Below are 20,954 nucleotides of genomic sequence, written 5' to 3'. Positions count from 1 at the left end.
GGTCGGGAGCTTTTTGGATTTTCAGCAGCGACAAGCAGTTTACGAAGGTTTGGGGCGCCCGAAAAAAGTTGGACTGGGAGTAGGGAACTCGCGACAATCATGAGCTTTACTACTTCTGATTGGATATATTCTTCAGCCTCGATCCACTTGATCATTTGCATGTACCGGGATACTCACTGCATACTCCCCGACTAGGGGTATATCTGGGTATAATCTCAGTATTATCTTAGTATTATCTGGGTATATATGGGGGGAGCTTTAAGTATACTGTACTTGCACTCTTCCATAATCGTGCACGTACCTACTCTACTCTCCCCCCTGTCCTCATGTCCCCCTGTTCCCCAAAGCCTAAACCGGCCTTACCTAACCTACGTGTAGCTACCTAAACCCATTCATAATTATTCTTATTCTTATGTAGGCATTCACGCACAAGGTTTACTAAGCTATGTTCGAGATACCAGATGAATCACGGGTATTTACCTATCTCTACTATGTATAATTAATACGTCCGTAGCTGTATTATATCCCCATCTATATTAGTGGGGGGGGGGGCTATTTACTAGGAAAACATCAACATGACTCAGTTAATAGAACTGTCCAGGTTCATACCTGATTCCCATCAGTTCGTACATAAGAAAGCATTGTGTTTTTCTAGTAGACCGTGACCATAACACACTTCTTCCTCTCAACGAGTTTTGAGGGAAGCTAGAAGTTTGTACTGTGCCATGCTGTACGTCTGTGGCTTATGAACATCTTCAGACTTGCATCGCTTCGTCATCACATCCTTCCTTGGCTTCCATTCTATTCAGTACTTCGTAGTTATTCAAGAGCAAATCAGCAGCCATGTCCCGGTCTAGAACCGTGGGGATGAGTGCTGATTGACAAGTTTGCTGGCCTATGGGAAGGTTTGTCTAACACGAAAGTTGGAGACGCACGGAGAAAAAAAACATGGGATTACGAAAGTTGATACTATGTGATGTAAGAGAGGCGACGAGCAAGTTAAGTATTATGTGTCTTAATTTTGTGATGGTAGGTAGTATCGTGTTGTTTACAGAAAAGTACGCACTATCTAAATTTGGTAAAAATAACTATGTTGATAGAAATATTTTTATCTACCATGGCTGATGTCGAAATGAAGGGGAAGGAGAAGAAAGACCCGGTAAATATTGTTGCCGCTGGGGGACACGTGAGGATATTCCTACATTTGCAGGTGGTGAAAAGAGGGGGGGCGGGGGCTGATCTTTTTTGTATTACACTTACTCAAACCAGCGTAAGGTTGGAGATAGGTTGTATCTGAATCAGAAGAGTTAACTCGGCCGGGAGCCGGCACGGTACAAACAGCGTAAACGGGCACAGCAAAGGCGGTCAGGGTGGTCCCGACCGTAATCTAGCCATCCGGCGCCGACCCGCGTTCGGCCCGGAGAAAATACCACGGCAGCCCAGAGGACTGCAACAACATAGGCCGTGACATAGGCCGACGACACAGTAATGCAGAGAGACATCCTTTTTTTTTTTTTTTTTTTTTTTTTTTTTACCATGTTGAACATGTCAGACATATGTCCAAGTTGGGATGAAATAAGAATCCGCATCGCTGTGAAAAGAAGATAATTGGAAGGTAAGCATTAATAAATCACTTCTGCTACGTAGCTATTTCTTGTAATATTTGCTGTACTTACGGTATTAATCACGCGTTCTCTTCAACAGAATCAAACGGCGTAGGAATGGCTTTGCTGCCTGGTGAGGAATTCCAACACATGAACCTACTGTATGAGCTGAGAGTTATTCACATTAAGGTACCCTTAGTCTTGGATGTCTTGTTTCGAGTTCCCACAGCCTCAAAGAACCCAATCTACCTTTTACGATATCAAAGATTATCACCCTAGCCCGCAGTGCGTATCTACTGAATACATGTGAAGTCTTGTAAAAGCGCAAGTCTAGCCCTAGGTATTCATTCCACTCTATAGTTTGGAATCAGTCCTTTTGGCCCCTCCCAGGGCAATAGTCATAAAATCAATATGTAAGGCACGTAGCACATAAATATAAGGTGCAACTTCTTAGAGGTGATTACGGCGCCGTTTTCGCAATCACACAAAAATTTACCTTCAAATACTTTCACAGGTACCATGCACAATCAAGCATGGTACCTGGAGTCTAGGATAACTGTTGCAGCACCATAAAAAAACAGATACAATTTACTTGCCAACTTCTGTGTAATGAAAACAAGTTTGTTAAGTAGATGGTATACTCTGTGCTGTCCACGTGATGAACCTAACCGCATCGTGTAGGCAGTGGTCGCGTTGAAGAAGTCTTGAAATAATAATATGGATTCGTCTGAGATTCTGTCTTTCTATTCATGTAATGCTGTCATCTCCCATACATAACCCTCACTAAACTAAACGCTACTCATTAAACACATTTTACACAAGATCGATCTAGATTCTAATATGGTACTCTATAGTACCTACTCGGCATCGACATATGACCTAAACATAAGCAAACATATAACATCCTCAAGACATAACCGTACGCCGTACACGGAACAACACTCCATAAAAACCTACAGCAACATCACACAACAATCAAGATCAATCAAATCCTAACAACGTAGCTCATTCGGGCCTGGAGGCCAAATTTAATTCTTATTATGATCCAGGGGGTGTTGCTATGCTTTTTTTCCACCCACATCCACCACCACATCCACCGCATCCACACCAACCACCCCATCTACAAGCTCTCTCTCTAGGTCCCTTCCGTCCGTGCTATGCCCTAGCTTCAACCCTTACAAACATCCTGATAGATGCTACTACAATGAATATATGTATTCCATCCCGTCCCCTCAATTTTCTTTTCCTTCCCCGCTTTGGTACGTACGTCCTAGCTTTACCCTACGTATGGGGTAGATAGATAGATGGTCGAATAGACTCGGGGGTGTAAAAAAAGGCTACTTAGTCCCATACCCCTAGGCACTACAAATACTATTCAAAAATCCCGTTTTCGGGGCACCATGCTGTCTGTTGCTATCCGTCCGAAAAAAAAACAACAAAAAACGGAGAGGACGCCCTATTTGTGTGGAGTGGATATAAGGGATGGGCTAATGGCTTTCGTTGGGCTCCTGATAAAATACCCTTCACGAAATCCGTAGCAGGTTCACGCGGCCGAAGCCACGGGGTTATGCACTGACATGATTGTGGTGCAAGTGTGTGCTTATCGATCCCTGCTTGGCCTATAGGGCTATCACCACATTTCTCCCTCTCCCGACTGCTGCTGCTGGCGGCGGCCGTTTTCGCTGTGGTATTGCACGTAAGTGGAGTAATAGTCTTTATCTGCGTCCTGGCTGTTATAATCAGCATCCTGATAGTCACTGTCGCGGTTTGTCTGATCCTTGTTGTTGTGCCCGTAGTCGTAGACTTCAGCTGCTTCTGGATAATCTCCTGCTTCGTGCTGCATGCTAGGATCACCGTATTGCTGTTGGTTTGACTAAAGACAGGTCAGAGCTAGAATCCACAGGGTTCTGTATGAGTACTTACTCGATGGTATTCAAAATTGTATTGATCCATGTTCTCCTGAGCTTGCTGCTGCTCCAAGTACTGTTGTTCCTGCTCACGTCGCCGTCTTTCCTCCTCTTGCAATCTCTTCTGCTGAGGTGACTGGGGAACTTGTATCTGAGGGTGCATCGCCTGGACCTTTGCTAAGTATGAATACATAAAGTTGCTAAGCAGGACTTGACTGTAGAGGGCACGGCGAGGATTAGCGAGCTTAATATGCGCCATTCGGTAGATAGCCCGTTCCTCCAAGAGAGGGAACCTAGTCCAGTGATAGTCAACATCAGGCCGTTGGGGTCGGTATGGAGTCGGTTCAGGCGACAATGATCTTTGAGCTTGATGTTTCCTACTGCCCGAATCTCTTTCGCTTTTTCTCTTGCTACTGCCGAAGAACGAGGCGAAGATGCCATCCTTTTCTTTCTTCTGATCGGTAGATTTTCGACTGTCCTTCTTCCTCTCTTCTTCTAGCTTGCTGTCGACACTCTCACGGTCAAGTAACAGGCTCTCTCGTCCCTTGTTGATGGCTGTATCGATCGAGGTTTGAAGGACATCGAGGCGAACGTTGTCGTGGGCCTTTTCCACAAGTGCCTTAGCCCTAGACTTCTTGTTCTCATCCTCCTTCTTTTTCTTTTCCTTGTCATCACTCTTGAACCATTTCCAGGATGTGGACTTGGATTTTTCACTTTCGCTTTCGCCCTTATCTTTCTTACCCTTCTTTTCTGGTTTCTTCTCCTCAGGTGCAGAATACGTAGGGATAAAAGTTAAGGCCTCAGTACTGGTGGCGCTGCTAACGGGGAAAGGCGATGGACTTTGCGACATGTCATTGAGCGGTCGGTTAGGACTATTGGGAGTCCTAGCTGGCTGTGAGGTCCCGCCTGCAGCCTGCGGTTGATTGTAGTTTGGTCTCTTACTTGAACGCGCGGGGGGTTCGGCAAGGGCTGCTGGCGTTTGTGGTAGATGCTGAACAGGATTTTGTTGCGAAGATGATCGTTCGGGGAAGGGTCTGTTAATTTCCATAGGTTGTGCTCCAGAACGCTCTTCTTCCTCCGCGGGCTCCTCGGGAATTTGTGGTGTCGAGCCCGAGGTTTTGATGGCGTCGACAGAGGCCGTACGGGTTGGTCCTTGCGGCCTAGGAACAGCTTGAGTTGACTCTTGGGAATCTTGTTGTTCGGAGGCTTCGTACATATCTGACGTGTCTTTGGAAAAGGATTCCTGGCGCCGCGTAGCCTTTGACGGTCGCGTAAAGCCATCTGAGATAGGTTCTGATTGTACGCGAGTTAAACCGTGTCCTGGTGGTGCTTCGATAGTTGATTCACTGCCAGACATGATGCCAGAGTCTTCTTCGGGATTCTTTGATGCTGCGCGCTTCGAGAAAGGAAGACGTTCGTCCGACTTGAGCGAACCGCTATGTCGATTCTTTAGACTGCCACCCTTTCGGTAAGTAGTACGGGTCGATCGACGTAAGCCCATGCCTGGCGTAACGGGTAGAATGGGCATATCATCCACATTTGATATTTCGCTACCTCCGTCTTGGCGCTGCGACTCAAGAGTGAGCTTCTGGATAACTTTCGATGGGTCTTTCACCAACTCATCGATGCTGAGCTCCGAGGGGCCTTGTCCCGACTGTCTTAGAGACTTATTCCTTTCTAGTCTCTCGGCACCATCCGCATATCCTTCTGCGCCCTGACCTCCCGTGTTATGAACTTGTCTGGAGAGCATGGACTTCTTCCTCCGTAACCCGCTCGAATTACTCCTGTCCAGACCATCTACGGAGAGCGAGGATTCTCCAGACCTCCGCTTCATGGATTGTACCCTCTTCTCAACAAAATTCTTGAACTCAGTTGGAGCCAACTCCGGGTGGACATTGGCGGGAACCCACAAGAGCCTCGAAGGATCTCCTTCGTCGTCCCCCTTCGGTGCTATCGACGGCATTGCCACTAAAGACATTCCCTGAAAGGGAAGCAAGTCAGGATCACTGTTGTTAGAGACATCCATGGACATGCGCCGTAACGCTTGTAAGTTGCTCAGCTCTTGGGCAATATCGTTCGGATTATCGATGTTGGTTATCGGATACTGCTCGGCATCTTCACGCATATCGCGCAGCGTGGGTGACAAGGGAGTGATAGGTGATTTGGGGCCCGACTCGTAAGTGCTATTTCTCGAATTTGTACTTTTTTGGCTCGATATTCGACCGGGGAGAGTTTGCGATTTCTGTAAAGAATTCCCATTCGTTACAGGACCAACTGAGGGTTGCAAGCCAGTATTATCCGAAGTGGTCCGGATAAGGGGAAGTCGACGTTCTTCTGGAGAAGGAGGGTCTACATCGTAACGCTGGGTTATCTGCTCACCGCCGCCGGCGGGAGCCGCGATAAAGCTCATAGGGCGTAGATCATTGTTCGAGTAGTCATCGTCATCGCCGTACATGGTCCCGATGGTCTCGGTTATGTGATGGGTCGGATCAGATATGGACAGCTGGTTGGCATGGCCACGCCGACTCGCAAAGCTTCCACCGACATCGCGAGGCCGTTGAGAGGTCTAAGCATTTAAGGTTAGGTCAGTTTTGAAAAGAATAAAGTATCTCGACATAAAAGGGACGGGCCGGAGGATGAGACGGGATAGAATCGGCAGATATTTAAAGACAACAGGCTTCACGGGGCGAGATGTGCGATATCCCAAGGGCGTATTCCTGGACATGCGACCTATATTATTTATCCTAGGTAAACAAAGGAGCTTACCATCATCGAGGGTGTACGTAGCGACCTCGTGCGAGGTCTAAGCCTCTAAGGGATCCCCTTATAATATTGTCGGGTTGCACGAAGCAGAGTCTCGTCCGAATCGCGGCACTATCATGGAGGTGACAATGTCGGGCGGGTTTCTAAGGTCGCTGCTGATGTCCGATATCCAATTAAAACAGGTCCGGGATGCATGCAACGGGATGATCCAGAAGAGCAAGTCCGGTCTTGTTTTTTCGAGTGTGGATCTAAATTATTACTTTGTATGTGTTGAAGATGGGAGGGTGGGTTCGCGTCGAAATAGAGAGGGAGGGTCACAAGATGGTTTTTGCCGTCGTTGTTGCGATTATAACGTTTAAGCGTGGAAGCGGGATCGAACGAATATGTGACATTAAAGGGCGTAGTGGGTGTAGTGGGCGTAAGTGGGCGGACGATAAGGACGAAAGGGACGAAAGAGGGTGTACGGTGTATACGGTGTATAGGTGGAACAAGCCTTAGCCTTGCAGTTGTACAATTTGACGGGTTAAGGTAAAAAATAAAAAAATAAAAAAATAAAAAAGGGGGGCGGTCGGTCAAAGTTGTAAAGCTGCAAGTATAGAGTTGTTGGTCTCCCCGAAGTTGATGTTTATTAGGTGAAGGACGAAGTTAGCCAAGTTAGCCGTGCTTGGGTCCGAAATACCATATACCATGCGAGATATCATGATTTGATGAATGACTTAAAATAGAATATCATAATCTCGTCGCTATCAATTAATCGCTCTTTTTCTTCTTTTTCTTTTTCTCTCTCTCCTTTTGCCAAGTCATTCCCGAAGAAGAAGAAGAAGAAGAAGAAGAAGAAGAAGAAGAAGAAAGAGAGAGAGACCTAAGTGAGTGAGGGTTAAAAGGTCTAAAAGGTCTAAAAAGTCCTACGGTGGTATATTATTAGTGGTATTAGTGGTTAAGTTATTCAATATCCATCCCATTTAGAATGGCATGAATAATAATAACCAATTCTTATTCGCTTTTTTTTTTAGTCCAGTCATCGACGTCCCCCCCGTTAAACGGATCACTCTTTCAACGAGTTAGAACGCTGCATTAGCGCCATTAGGAGCCCCGGCGCCTGTCTGTCTGTGAGTCTGGTGTGTCTACCTAACATAGCACTTGTCCAGGTACCATAGTCCACCACTCGCTGTATTCCAAGACAGCATCCCGGCTCCCGCGACCCGCTGAATTATAATTTAAGCCCGCTACGAGTTTAGTGCAAGCCTAAAATAAATGATTAACAATGCATCCTTTCGCGATCTGCGCTTTCGTGCAGTATACATACCTATATCGAGAAGATCTACGGTTTAAGCATGGGGTTGGATTGATAATGGTTCTGCTCGCCATCAACTTATTTTAGTTAACTATACATTATACGAATTCTACCCTTCGAATCAAGACGACTCTCGCGACTTGTCCCTCTTGGGCCCATCAACTGCCCATCAACTAACTACCCAGATAGGGACTTGTTAACTGGGGTCCGCAGAAACTCATGAGCCTTCAATCTAACATTCCATGCTTACGGGGCTTTCAAAACTTGGTCATTCGGCCTCCTTACTATGTACCTAAGGTTGGAGACATCTGAGCATATGCGTCGCCCTATGCGTCGAATAGCAAAACAAGTGCTTGAAGTAGGGTGATGGGCGTCGTTCATCGTCTAAGCAAAGCAAAGCTATCGCCGCGATTTAACAAAAAACAATGTTTGTACGAGTTATGGATTGACTATTCTGTCGAACGTAACGCAACAATATCCAGCAACTCATAACAGTAACTAATAACAGTCTTCATTATGTCGTCCAAGCTTGGTTTTACCTACGCTCCGGGTTCCCGTTTCCGACACCCCATACATAATAACATACATAGCCTGGCAAGCCTGCGGAAGTCTTGTCAGGTTGGCACGTACATATAAACCGACTTTGCCAAGTATCCGAAGGCTTTTTCCGTTGTATTGTGTACTATGGTTGGGTGATGGGTGCCTTAGAAGTTAGTTCATCTGGCCAAACCCAGCTAGACGTTGAAGTTTGTCCGCTAGATGAGCTCGCGACCTGGATCTTCCCTGCGGCTATATGTTATGGTTCGCCAACGTGCAATTATTCGTCATGCCTTTGGAGCACGCAGGCTCACCTAAGCAATATTCTTTACTTATTAACAACATGTCTGGGATAAACTGACTTGATATCCAGCGATTGGTACCACTAAAAACCGACAGCATGGATGTCTCTAAACCTAATCTCGCAGGCAGCAGGATCCTTTGCTTACCTCGTAGGGAGCTATCCTATAAGTACTCGTACCTAATGCCAAAAGGATCGAGATATCAACACTTGAACGACGATGTTATGGAATATATAACTTTCATCAATTGCTTACAAAAAACACTTTGGAATCTATACGGACTCTAAAACCTGCCGGAGACAAGTGGATCAAAGGGAAACGGAGCGGGCTTATACTATGTAGGTACCTTATTCGGCGGAGGGGATAGGCAATAGTAAATACCCATGTCCTGTCGAGCTACCCGAACAAAGCACCCCCGCATAATCCCATGATCACAATGAAGCCCTGCTCGGGTTAGCTGCTGCCGCTGCCGCTGCTGTTGTTGTTGTTGCCTGGAACGGGCATGCAAACATCGTTGTCGACAAACGAGCAACGTCTCGACATGCCTCATCCGGTCTTTTCCCCCCATTACCACTCACAAATGAAAGATACCTAAACCTATACCCCAGCTCGGGTCTAAGTCTGGTTCAAGCGGGGTGCTTACGGTGATCTCGGCAGGAAGATGGGATTCCAAGCTCATGGAAACAACCAAAGAACCTAAAGTACCAGATACGAAGTACATCCGGAAAATAGAGGACGTAGGTACCTAACTTAGTGCTGTCTTATTTGCTAATTTGTATGTAGGTAGGAGGTATGAAGGAGGTATGTAGGTACATACTTGCCTACATGGCTACATGCCTAGCGCTACTTGTACGGTATATACATCACGCGAGCTTGTAGCATTGATCTTTCATATAACCCCAATTCGCATACTGTATGCTAGGTTAGGTAGGTATGTATGTAACTATGGTATAAAACCAATGACTATAAATACATACCTATAGTCTCAATATAATTCCTGGCACCCCTTTTTACCGCCGGGTTGGCTCTTAATTTAATAGGCTAGGGGTATAGTAAATAGATTAATCTATATCGTCATCCCTCGACATGGCATCTCATCCCCTCTCCTTTGTACCCGTCTTTATACTCTGGGCTCTGGTCCTCGTGCGAGAAGCCAGCGCCCAGACAACCTGCTGGCGAGATACGAAATGTACCGGTGCCGAGACGTCGGCGTTCCCAGGCGAATGGGAGTCGAATATATTCGCTCCCCCGTCGCGAACCGTCGCCCCCAAAGCCGTTTTCCGGCTGGACACGGGGGAACGCATTTCGGCCGAGTCGGCGTCGCTGACCAGCGCCCGCTCGGGCATCTACTTCGACTTCGGGCTCGAAGTCGGCGGCGTGGTTACCATACGGTACTCCGTCCTGTCGACCGCCGGCGAGGGCGCCGCCCTGGGCATAGCATTTGCCGAAGCCAAGGACTACGTCGGGCCGGTCTCGGACAAGAGCGCGGACATATCCGACCGGAATGATGGCGCGTTGTACGCGAACTTCTCCGCGGCTGGGGGGTATACGTACGAAATGCCAACCGAGCAGCTGCGTGGCGGGTTTCGGTATATGACATTGTTCCTTGTTGGGGCCACGTCCTCCGTTACGGTCACCGGCGTCAGCTTGGAGATCAGCTTCCAGCCGACTTGGTCGAATCTGCGTGCCTACCAGGGGTATTTCCATAGCAGCGACGATCTGCTCAATAAGATATGGTATAGCGGTGCTTATGTGAGTGCATAATACCAACTTTATACCTACCTATCATATCTTGCTGAATCTCATCTGTCACCCGGAACTCTCAGGAATGGATGGGTCTTGGAAAGTCTAGACACTCTCTTTGAGACACCATATATATAATTGCTGATTTCACTTGATGTAGACTCTGCAGACAAATGCGCTCCATCCCAAGACTGGACGAGCCTGGCCTCCGCCGGAGGGCCAGTGGCTGAACGACGGGGATATCGGCGTAGGCGACACTATCAATACGGACGGCGCAAAGCGTGACAGAACCGTCTGGCCCGGCGACATGGGCGTTGCGATTCCCGCTTCGTTCTACAGTACCGGCGATATTGAGTTAGTCTCAAAAGTGCTGTAACTATGAAATTCTTGCTCATTGTGCCTAGGAGCGTACGAAATTCATTGACGACTTTATATGGCATTCAGGTAGGTCAATATCCCCCCTCGTAAGACTCATCCAGGGGCTCTATCTCACCGTACATACATAGGAACAAAACGGCCTGCTCCCGTTTTCTGGCCCGCCGCTTCTCGCCAAAAATAGCGATACTTATCATATGTAAGACTACATACAAGATAGTTGTTACCCAACTAGAGGGGATTATACTAAAGCGCTTATTTCTCTACTTAAGGTGGACTATGATCGGGACATACAATTACGTCCTCTATTCCGGAGATGTGGATTTCATTCGAGGGATATGGTCCAAATATCTCCTGGCGATGAGTTTCATTAGTAACCAGCTCGACTCGTCCTTGGGCCTGCTCAACATCACGGGATACAGTGACGACTGGGGCCGCTTCAACGTTACTAGTACCCAGGCCTCTGCGCAAGTGCTGTATTACCGGGCACTGATAACGGGCGGCGCCCTGGCTACTTGGGTTGGCGATACGACCGGGGCGAATTCGACCTGGCTCGAAGCCGCTGCGAAGCTTAGAGATGTCATAAACGTGCAGCTGTGGGACGAGAAGGCCGGGGTATTTCATGACAGTCTCGAGACGCGCGATGCCAACGTAAATTTACACCCGCAAGACGGCAATGCCCTGGCGGTGCTTTTTGGGGTAGTGAGCACCGCATCGGATCGAGCGCAGGATATATCATCCTCGTTAACGAAAAACTGGACGCCGATCGGAGCAGAGAGCCCGGAGTTGGCTGGCGAAGTGTCGACGTTTATATCTTCATTCGAGATCCAAGCGCACCTATTGGCACGCCAGGCTCAACGGGCTCTGGATTTGATCCGCACTAGCTGGGGTTGGTATCTGAACAACGAGAATGGCACGCAGTCTACTATGGTCGAGGGATATCTGGTCGAGGGGACTTGGGGTTACCGGCACGATGCTGGGTACGAGGAGAATTACTCGTATACTTCTCATTCGCGTGAGTACCAGGTATTCTTTATATGCACACCTCTACCTTATGTATTGCCCCTATTATTTCTATTTTCTACGGTTAAGCGAAGCTCGACAAGAGTTAATAGTTATTAACGTGAATTATTTTCAGACGGATGGGCTACAGGTCCGGTTACAGCGTTGACCGAGTACATCCTCGGGCTCAGCATTACTGGTCTCGCGGGCTCGACTTGGCAAATCGCGCCTCAGTTTGGGGATCTGTCCCATGCTGAAGGTGGCTTCACGACCAGCTTGGGGAAATACTTCGCAAGCTGGACGGTAAATAGCGACGGCAGTTATATGCTAGAATATAGCGTACCTAAGGGTACCTCTGGGGTGCTGTTGCTCCCGGCTCCCAATGGGAATGAGAGATTCAAAGTGTTGGTTGATGGAAAGGAGATGCCAAAGCGTTTTGGTCAACCTGCCGAGACAAAGACAAATGGCCCACTGCGCATCCCTAAGAGGACGGGTGGCCAGCATCGCATCGAGGTTAGTTAATGGGCCTCTTCGAAAAATAAGTAAATAAATAAATATAACTGTTGGTTGAACTGATGCTTTTTGTTCTGGAGGTGCGCGGTCTTGCAAGCACAAGCGGCTATGAAGGCGTTCTACAGAACATCCAAGATTCCATGTAACAGGTATAGAGAATTGTGACTCAACCAACGATGGAACTACCTCTACAATACCTATGCCCGAACTCGTTCGGGATATTATATTAAAACTAGGTCGTCCGAATTAAGAAGTTTGTTAATACCTAACGTAACTGAGTGAACCCCTGTGCTATGACCGCCAGAATGCACTTTGTGATATTTCTCCAACTACACAAAAACAGGTACCTAGGTAGTTAGTTAGGGAATTTTGCCTTTCTTCTCCAGGCTGATGATTCAACCGGCGAGAAAAAGCATCTATATTAACGAGTGACGTTTAATCTAATCGTACATCGTCAGATATCATTAGTTGGCGCAGGATGTCACGATAAACCGTACCTGAGGTACCTAGGTAAGGTATACCATACCTTAGAACATCCTGGTATTCCGTCATCTACATTACATACATCTTGCCTCTCAATCTATTAACCTGTCTTGATCACCTAGGTACCTTTAAAGAAAAACCAAGCATCAAAACAAAACAGACCCCTGATAGACTTCGGCCCTCTCTTTCTTTCTTACTTATTATACCCCGCCGCTTCGCAAGCTCGGGTGAACTCTTGTAATAAAGACTAGTTAGACCGCAGGGTAATCATTAGCTTGACGCGCCGTTTCATCTAGGTAGGTACCTAGATGATACCTAGGTAGGCTGGATCCGAGGATCCGAGGGGGGACATACCTTGAAGTCGTGGTCTGCCAACGACATGAAGATGCTATTCTGGTGGAGCTTAAGCTGCATGACCCGCGGGCTTTTGATGCCGAAGGCCACGCGCGCTAGGAATCTCGGGTCGTCCCGTACGCTGCAGCCCTCAAGAACCCGTTGGATGCCCGCGATGTCGACAGCCGGTGTGGGCCTTGGGGGTAATATCACGCGCTTCCCCGTCAGACAGTGGGAGCAGTGCCCGCACTTGACTTTCCCGCCGGGGAGCCCCATTCCGAAGTGCTCGGCTAGGGCTATAGCAAAGCATTTGTCGCCTGTTATCAGGTCGGCTACCTGCTGGGTTCGACGCATGGCATCCTCCTCCCGAGCTTCCATATCGACGTACAGCTTATCGGCGATGGCTTTGATTTGACCCGGAGTCTTGGGGAGTGGCTTCAGGATCTTGAGCTTGTTCTCGACTCCGCTTTTCTTTAGCATGATGATACTGTTGTCGTTGTACTCCTCGAGCTTCCTCACTAAGTCGGTACGTAGCAGCCCCATCGACCTTACGATTTCGTTGATATCGACTTTGTACAACTTGCCATATCGGGATTTCTTGGCGTGCTTATAGATGGCTTTGCCTTCGATAGAAGAGTCTGCTTTGGCATGATGCTGGTATTGGGGCATTGCTTCGAATTTGTACGAAGAATATTCCGGAGTAATTGCCCTGACTAGGCCGAATCGAAGCTCTAGTGTCGCCAGCAGGATAGACAGAGGACCTGCCCGGATGTCGTGGTCTCGACCCAAGCTAGTTTGATTAAGTCTGATGACATCGCCGTCCTGCGTGCGGTCGACTTTCCGCAGGAATAGGTCTTCTAGCAACCGAAGCAGCGATTGCCGTGATGGCAAGTCGCCACGAGCGAAGTTCTCTGTTAAGTAAAAGTCATCGGGACAAATGTAAAACATGCAATGACTCGTTTCTCCATCCCTTCCCGCGCGACCGATCTGCTGCGAATATTCTTCAACTGTGCTAGAAAGATCGAAATGGATAACGTTTCGTATGTTGGGCTTGTCAATACCCATGCCGAAGGCAATTGTAGCGACAACTATCGGTACGCGATCGGCCATGAAGGATTCTTGGATTTGAGTCTTTACCTCTTTTCTGAGACCGGCGGAGAATGCGACTGCGTTAAAGCCTTCCTTTCCTAGATCATCCGCGAGCGATTCGGCTTGTTTCTGAAGAGTCACATATATAAGAGTAGGCCCGGGATGTTCTCGCAAGAAACGGAATATCTTTGGATACTTGTCCATCTTTGTATCCACGGACTCGGCTAATAGACGTAGATTTGGTCTATAGGGAGAAGTGCAAAACACGTTGGACTTCTTGATCTTGAATGCCTTTGCAACATCATCAATAACGCGAGGCGTCGCTGTGGCTGTCAGGCAGATGACTCTTTCAGCCTGGATCTCTTGAATGAAGCGGGCCACCTTCAGATAATCCGGACGAAAAGAATGGCCCCATTCTGAGATACAGTGGGCTTCGTCGACGGCTACTAGCCGAACGCCTCCCGGAACATGTTTCATGCTCTCGATGAAGCCCTCGTTGTTGAGCCTCTCGGGTGCGCAGTAGAGTAATTTCAGATGGCCTTCTCTGATACCAGCATTGATCTGCTTCTGCTGTTCGTAAGCCTTGGTAGAGTCCAGAGAAGCGGCAGCAATGCCTTTTTGTAATAGGGCGTCTACTTGATCCTTCATAAGAGCAATCAAGGGCGAAACGACGATACTAAGTCCCGGCCCGGTGCGAGTTTCGTTACCATCCACAGCGTCTACCTCTTCGAAAGCAAGAGCAGGTATCTTGGGGCGAAGTAAATGTTAGTATTTAATATGGCATGATGATCTTCTCCGAGAAGGGAAAACTCAACTTGATAACAGAGCGACTTGCCAGCGCCCGTGGGAAAGACTGCGAGGGTATTCTCCTTTTGCAGGATGGATATGATGGCAGAGAACTGCTCGTGACGGAAGTCATCGTAGCCAAACTTTTCCTTTAGAATCGACTTGGCAATATCTCCAAGGAATGCTGTGTCGTTGCGTTTTGCATCATGTACTTTGAGCTGTTTGGTTAGCTTCGCTTGATGATTCTCTTCATCGTCAGAAGAATGTCCACGTTTCTTTCCTGCCGTCAGGTTATCTACATCTACTCCTTGAAAAAGGCCATCTCCCGAGTCGTAATCGGACATGGTGGATAAAGTTTTGTGAAGTTTCTTGTCGGTAGTAATTGGGGATTGCCGCCGCGTTTGAAGTTTATTTTACTTTTTTATTATTCGTGACCGCAAATGTGGATTTACTCCGAATTGGAGAGGAACAGAAGAATTGTAGTATGCGAAAATATGAGAAATTCCTAATAGCAGCTTGTGTTGGTGAGAAAGATCTCATTACCATAGAGTTACCTGCCTAAGGTTAAGTATGTCTCTGGAAGAATTACCAGTTGGGTCGTGGCCAGGCAAGGTAAGGTTTCCAGATCCATGCAGTTAAGCACGTCCGTCCACTTGCCACTTACGTCGTTGGATACGAACACCAACCCTATAGATAGACCTATGTACGCTGCTAGCTAATGAACCAGGTAAGTAGATGCTATTTGCATTCTTGCTTCACTTCTTTCAACTCCAAAAGGGAATGTTTTCCATAGAAAACTTTTTTTTTCTTTTTCGGAAATTTCATTAATATGCTAGTTGGTTGCCTGACTCCTTACACATGTCCATTACGCCCATAATATGCTCGCTTCTCTTCATGTACATGAATGCCACTATGCTAAGATGCCTGTAACCGCCTCCTTGATCCCTAATCGATGCTCATTTATTCATGTAAATACCTTCACGGCCTGAAGCGTTCGGTACTTATGTCAAAGGAAACCTGAACAGCGCGAATGGTCGGCTTCCTGAAGCTTCTTCGTGTGATACGTATGGATAACACCTGGCGAATGTATGCTGCCAACAGACGGACGGACTGATCAGAAAAAAAAAAAAAAAAAAAAAAAAGAAAACAAATGCCTCGCTCAAAGAATGCTGTCCGCATATAACTTTTTGCTGTCACCACTAGCCATTCTGCTCTATCGTACTTGCCGATCGTCACCAATCTACAGATAACTCTGCTTGTGACAAGCCACGCGAGAAGCCTAATAGAACTCAGAATCTTGTTCGATATAGATGTCGCGATGGACGAAATAAATATAAAAATGTGGCTTCGTGTGGCCGCCTTGCGCTTTGGCTTATGTAGCAAGCATACCGGTACGCGCTCTAACTAGGTGAGAGTGTTGTAACTTTGGGTCATGTCCTCGCTGCGGAACCGGATACATGCTCGTAGGCCCAGTAAGTTTAATTATCTTCTTCCATTATTCTCTGGACTTCGGGGGCATTTAGTAAAATACGCTTGCCAAGTTCCTCTACAGGTTTGCCGTCACGAATGGCTCCGAAGTCAAGAATCTATCACCAAATTGTTAGCCAGCAAGTCTTAAACTAGGTGCATTCAAGCTTCGGGGGTTTGACTCACCTCGACATATGTCAAGTTATCCCGCTGGACGGCCGCTACACATCGGCGTTCATCAAATCTGACCTGCCAGACTCCACTAAGGTCCGTAAGAAGGTCTTGGATGCATTCGCCTGAGCGGATATCCCACATCTTCAGGGTCCGGTCGCTGCCACTAATAACTTTACGTCCATCGTGTTGAAAGCAGGTAATCGCGCCAGTATGGGCCGTTAGAGTTGACTGGCATCGTCCGCTCTCCGGGTCCCAAATACGGAGGGTGCTGTCCGCCGCTGCCGAAACTAGTCGTTCGTCACGAAGATCGAGCAATCCAACGAGCAGTGAATGTCCTTCCAGCGTATGCAAGCATGATCCAGTTTCCAGATCCCAAATCTTCACAAAGCTATCCATGCTGCCCGATATGCATCTGTTACGAGCCACGTCCAGCACTACACTGTACACCTTCTGCGAATGTCCTTGCAAAACGTGAACCGTCTCCCCTGTGCTGATGCGCCATACTCGGACTGTATTGTCGTAGCTTCCACTGACAAGTGTATCGGCGTGAGCAGCGATCGCGCGGACAGAGTGCGTGTGGCCCTGTAGAATGCGGATAAAATAAGGGCAGTCGGTATCGTTGGCTGGAGGTCCGGTCTGTATGTATCTCTTAGAGCCGGCCTCGGGAAGGCGCCAGACTCGCAACTGACTGTCACGAGATCCGGTAATGATTAGAGGCTTCGGCGGCATCATGACCGCCTGCCCGTTCTCTACCTTGCCGGTATCTGTTGGCATCAAGATTTGTAAACATCGGACAGTACTAGTGTGGCCATAGAAGACTTGGGTGCAAAGACCTTTCTCAATATCCCACACACGAACAGAGCGATCGGTAGAACCGGATACTAGAAAGTTGCCTTCATATTGAAGAGCCCAAACCCCGCCCTCGTGGCCTTCTAAGCGACGACGGAGCTTTCCTGTCTTGGTATCGTAGACGTGGATAAGCATGTCGTCGCTTCCGGTGATAATCTTGTCCTCGTCGAACTGTAGACAGGTGATTACGTGCCGGGGGTGGGCCGCAAAGGCAACATGGCTTGGTTTGACTTTGCCACTCGTCCAGCTCTTACGGATCATGTAGTGGCGACGATAGAGTGACTTGAACAGGTGAAGCCTCCTAAGGCTTGGAAGGCCGATGTGCGGGTCGGGAACAGCCACAGCTGCGGCATTTGCAGCAGACATAGGACCCTCAGACTTGTGCACCCGTTCTCCCGTATACGTCTTCTCATCCTTTGTCATCTCTTGCGCGCTTGCTCGCCGCTTAGACCGTTCCGAGCTGATGAGGCTGTTCAGAGCCCTCTTGCGCTTGGATGTCCGTAATTTCTGTGGCGGGTCGGGCTTTGACGAGCGTATTAGTTCGGCCTCGGTCGAAGTAAGTCTAGCTTGAGTACTGTAGTCACGCTCACAGCCTTCGGGTCCAACCGGATCTTGCCAACCCCAACCTTCTCTGATAGCTCTATCGAGCTCTCCGGGGGCTAGAGTAAAGCCATCAGCGTCGAAGAGCTCCTTCCAGCCCGTCTCGTTACTATCAATAACCCCCCGCCAGTGTTTTGAAACCTGAGCCGCACGGCAAAGATCGCGGTGGTCTAGGTAAGAAAGGATGTGCAGGGTTAGTTCCAAAGGGAGGTCTTTCAAGATGTCGCATTTTAGGGCTGGATTGACCACATCGGCAACAATGTGAAGGGTTTTTCTGGAACATCTACGGAGAAATTGATACATCATAAATGACTTCATCTCGGCAGGCATAGCGTCAAACGTCTCCAGCATCGAGCGGGTGTCCATGATTGTAGGTTGGGATTGCAAAGAATCTTCGTACCGTCGAAGAGCTAGAGATGAGGGCTCTGTCGTAGAAGACGGGCCAGATTCGTAATCCACCGAGTTCTGACTTTCCTCCTGGAAAAGCAATGAAACATCCTCGTCCGCCGCATTGTCTCTATCGTCCTGGTCCAGCCCACGAAATCTGGAAGCCTGCAGAGTCGGTGATAGGCGTGGGCTGGGTAGGCTGGCATCTTGAGCAGCAAGTGTATTGACGGGTCTTGGGTGATGCAAGGCACGAATAGACTGCTGAAGTGATTCATCCGCATCGACATCGCCAAATGGTTCGGTATCCGCGTCTGCATCAGTAATAGGTGGCGTAGCAACATTGCTACTGAAGACGGTATGCGAATCGCTGCCTGAGGGGCTGGAGATATCGAAGAAAGATTGGGGTTGGCTATTATTATTATTATTAGATTCTGGGGTCTCAAAAGAATCTAGGTGCGTATTTCGAAGCTTGAAGGGTCGATTCGCGTTGGCTGGAGCCAGCTCAGACGTGTCAGGCGTGACGGGAAAACCACTAGTAGATCTTGTTGTATTGTTTCTGATCACGTCTTTACGGGAGTCGTTGGTTAGAGCACGGCGTAACTTATCCGATACGGCGTTGGGCAGAGTGGGTGTCAATGATCGTATCGACTGCTTCTGCGAACTCTTCCGGATAGATCCGCCGACAACGGGAGATGCAGCTCTCGAGTTCACCCGGTGGCTTCTACGAGATGAGATAGTCTGGTACGGCTTTGATGAGCGTCGAGTAGTTTGGGAGGTAGCATTTAATTCCGGCTCCGCTTTGATCTCTTCGACAGATCCATCGCTAATAGACTGCTGCGACTAAATTATAGATCAGATGATAAGTCAAGAACAATAAATAGAGAAGAGAATAGAAGATCAAAACATACGTCTTGTTGAAAGTCAACATCGTTATCGTCAACGGGCCAGGAGATGCCGCCGTAGTGGGCGACGTTAAAGGTGAAGTTGGCTAACTCAGGAGGGGTAGGCTTCTGAGCTAAGGGGAACTCTTTGGAGTCTAGGGATGAGAGCGGCTTCGACTCCCTTACCAGAAGAGGCGGGTATGATCTCTTAGTGGTGGTGGTTGTGGTGACCGTTTTGGTCTCGATACATTCAGCAACGCCAAATTTGAGTCGTGGATGAGAGTGGGAGTCGGCATCGTCAAAGTTAACGGAAACTGTAGCGTGACTCGATCGAGGCCGCGCAGACTCCATCCTTTCGTCTGCGGATGGTGCCTGTATCCTCATACTATTTCTATAACGTGCTAGGAATCATGTATAACAAGAGGCTTATCGTGATAGCATGAGATACGAAGCCGTCGGTTCGATGTTAGAAGTTGGCTGAGCGATGCAGGTTGAGCAAGACGAAGTTGTGGTAATCCAAAGTCGACTCGGGAGTCGGGGGCTGAAATTGGGATTGGAGGCGAAGTCCAAGTCCAAGTCTAAAAAAGTAAATGAAGACAGAAGGGTCGGGAAATGCCTAGGCGAGTAAAGGAGGCGAGTAGAAGAAAGGGAGGCAAATAGAAACCGAGGAGGTCGAACGGTGATAGCCGCGTATATTCTCTAAAAAGGTTGCCCAAGGGTGACCTGTGGTATTCTATTTTCCCCTTCTTGTCGCCAAGGGAATTCCTCGAGAATGGAAAACGACCGAGGGGCGTAGGCGTAAAGGTAGAGGCGTAGGCGTGGGACGTTTGGCGTGGACGACGTTATTGTGATCTTGTCTTAAACGCGAGTACCAATGAAAGTATGTGCGTACGTGTATGCATATGCTATGTGTATGTGTGTATGTGCATATGTTCAACGAATTTGGGTGGTTGAGGTTTTTTGGATTTGTAAAGTGGATTGTAAAGATTGTATTGTACGGATTGTAAGCAGGTTAGATTAGGTAGTAGTGGTGTAATGGGTAACGGGTAATAGGTAAGAGGTAATGATAATGGCAACAGAGGTACCTCCCAGTTAGGTACCTCCTACCTAAGGTTAGGTCAGGTAGTCAGGATTTTAATAAGAGGGGAGACATCGGACTAGCGCTTCAAACAATTGGTGCCAGCAACCGACCCCAGTGTTATTTACAGAAGGTACATCCAACCACACTGCAGCACGCTAAGCACTGTATGTACCTCCTCTACTCACTCTACTCATAATACATATGACGGGTTCTATGCCTAAAGGTACCTAATTTATCAGACGCGCCTCCTTCGGCTGACCACAGTTGTCCCCGGACCCACAGGCAAAATCAGCAGCGGAAGGCAGAAGGCAAAGAGAGCAGTATGGAAACGGCCAAAAAAAACTTGAGATGAACATCATTAGGAAGCACCTACTATGTAGCCTTGTATACCTAGGTACCTAGGTAAGTAGAGTTTCGTTAGTTCAACTCTAGTGTTCGTCAAACTCCTGCTAAAGCCAACAGTTTCAATGTCGCATACCTCTAGATCAATCCCTACAGAACACTGAATCTTGGAAGTACCTAATTGTACCTATCGGGTTAGGTAAACCCCACATTCAATCACAAAGTACCTAACCATTTGGTTTTTCATTCCTGAGGGAAAGCGCCTTACAAAAGTTCAGATGATCCCGATTTTCAAACGCGACCTAGGGCTGTACTTTCCTTCTTTCCACGGGTCCGAGTGGCTGACTTTGTGACATGGTGACCATAACACATTTTAGGTACATAGGTACTAACCTATATGCATATATCAAGCAAAATACATGTCTTGCATACACTAAATCAT

The 20,954-nt window shown here is 47.9% G+C and overlaps 4 protein-coding genes across 4 annotated transcripts; 1 reads left to right on the top strand and 3 right to left on the bottom strand.

The window, feature by feature from the left end:
• Nucleotides 1–3,069: 3,069 nt before the first annotated feature.
• F4812DRAFT_25150 (uncharacterized protein) lies at nucleotides 3,070–6,178 on the bottom strand. The gene is made up of 2 exons (XM_047930731.1): nucleotides 3,528–6,178; nucleotides 3,070–3,477 (listed from the first exon to the last, which is right to left on the bottom strand). Exons 1-2 carry the CDS (start codon nucleotides 5,964–5,966, stop codon nucleotides 3,235–3,237), a joined length of 2,682 nt encoding a protein of 893 aa, XP_047795100.1. The 5' UTR covers nucleotides 5,967–6,178; the 3' UTR covers nucleotides 3,070–3,234.
• Nucleotides 6,179–9,493: 3,315 nt separating this feature from the next.
• F4812DRAFT_449138 (glycoside hydrolase family 78 protein) lies at nucleotides 9,494–12,049 on the top strand (the record flags this gene model as incomplete). Its single annotated transcript, XM_047935942.1, has 6 exons — nucleotides 9,494–10,159; nucleotides 10,311–10,504; nucleotides 10,555–10,594; nucleotides 10,657–10,724; nucleotides 10,798–11,540; nucleotides 11,664–12,049. The coding sequence occupies 6 exons, from the start codon at nucleotides 9,494–9,496 to the stop codon at nucleotides 12,047–12,049; spliced, it is 2,097 nt and encodes a 698-aa protein (XP_047795099.1).
• Nucleotides 12,050–12,309: 260 nt separating this feature from the next.
• On the bottom strand, nucleotides 12,310–15,324 carry F4812DRAFT_410231 (ATP-dependent DNA helicase). The gene is made up of 3 exons (XM_047932513.1): nucleotides 14,761–15,324; nucleotides 12,878–14,692; nucleotides 12,310–12,770 (listed from the first exon to the last, which is right to left on the bottom strand). Exons 1-3 carry the CDS (start codon nucleotides 15,073–15,075, stop codon nucleotides 12,717–12,719), a joined length of 2,184 nt encoding a protein of 727 aa, XP_047795098.1. The 5' UTR covers nucleotides 15,076–15,324; the 3' UTR covers nucleotides 12,310–12,716.
• Nucleotides 15,325–15,849: 525 nt separating this feature from the next.
• F4812DRAFT_410220 (WD40 repeat-like protein) lies at nucleotides 15,850–20,206 on the bottom strand. The gene is made up of 3 exons (XM_047932512.1): nucleotides 19,117–20,206; nucleotides 16,385–19,048; nucleotides 15,850–16,317 (listed from the first exon to the last, which is right to left on the bottom strand). Exons 1-3 carry the CDS (start codon nucleotides 19,471–19,473, stop codon nucleotides 16,210–16,212), a joined length of 3,129 nt encoding a protein of 1,042 aa, XP_047795097.1. The 5' UTR covers nucleotides 19,474–20,206; the 3' UTR covers nucleotides 15,850–16,209.
• Between the last annotated feature and the right edge of the window lie 748 nt (nucleotides 20,207–20,954).

The sequence above is a fragment of the Daldinia caldariorum genome, assembly GCF_022478825.1.
Source record: "Daldinia caldariorum strain CBS 122874 unplaced genomic scaffold F4812scaffold_1, whole genome shotgun sequence".
Taxonomy (NCBI): Eukaryota; Fungi; Ascomycota; class Sordariomycetes; order Xylariales; family Hypoxylaceae; genus Daldinia; species Daldinia caldariorum.
The sequence above is the reverse complement of the archived record's forward strand: the minus strand, read 5'-3'. Positions and strand labels throughout refer to the sequence as shown.

Coding starts and splice junctions, on each gene's coding strand:
- F4812DRAFT_25150 (XM_047930731.1), bottom strand. CDS start 5,966: ATGTACGGCGATGACGATGACTACTCGAACAATGATCTACGCCCTATG. Junction 3,478..3,527: donor ACAATTTTGAATACCATCGA/GTAAGTACTCAT, acceptor ACCTGTCTTTAG/TCAAACCAACAGCAATACGG.
- F4812DRAFT_410231 (XM_047932513.1), bottom strand. CDS start 15,075: ATGTCCGATTACGACTCGGGAGATGGCCTTTTTCAAGGAGTAGATGTA. Junction 14,693..14,760: donor GCAAGTCGCTCTGTTATCAA/GTTGAGTTTTCC, acceptor CTTCGCCCCAAG/ATACCTGCTCTTGCTTTCGA. Junction 12,771..12,877: donor TGGCAGACCACGACTTCAAG/GTATGTCCCCCC, acceptor CGGTCTAACTAG/TCTTTATTACAAGAGTTCAC.
- F4812DRAFT_410220 (XM_047932512.1), bottom strand. CDS start 19,473: ATGAGGATACAGGCACCATCCGCAGACGAAAGGATGGAGTCTGCGCGG. Junction 19,049..19,116: donor ATGTTGACTTTCAACAAGAC/GTATGTTTTGAT, acceptor TCTATAATTTAG/TCGCAGCAGTCTATTAGCGA. Junction 16,318..16,384: donor ATAACTTGACATATGTCGAG/GTGAGTCAAACC, acceptor ATTTGGTGATAG/ATTCTTGACTTCGGAGCCAT.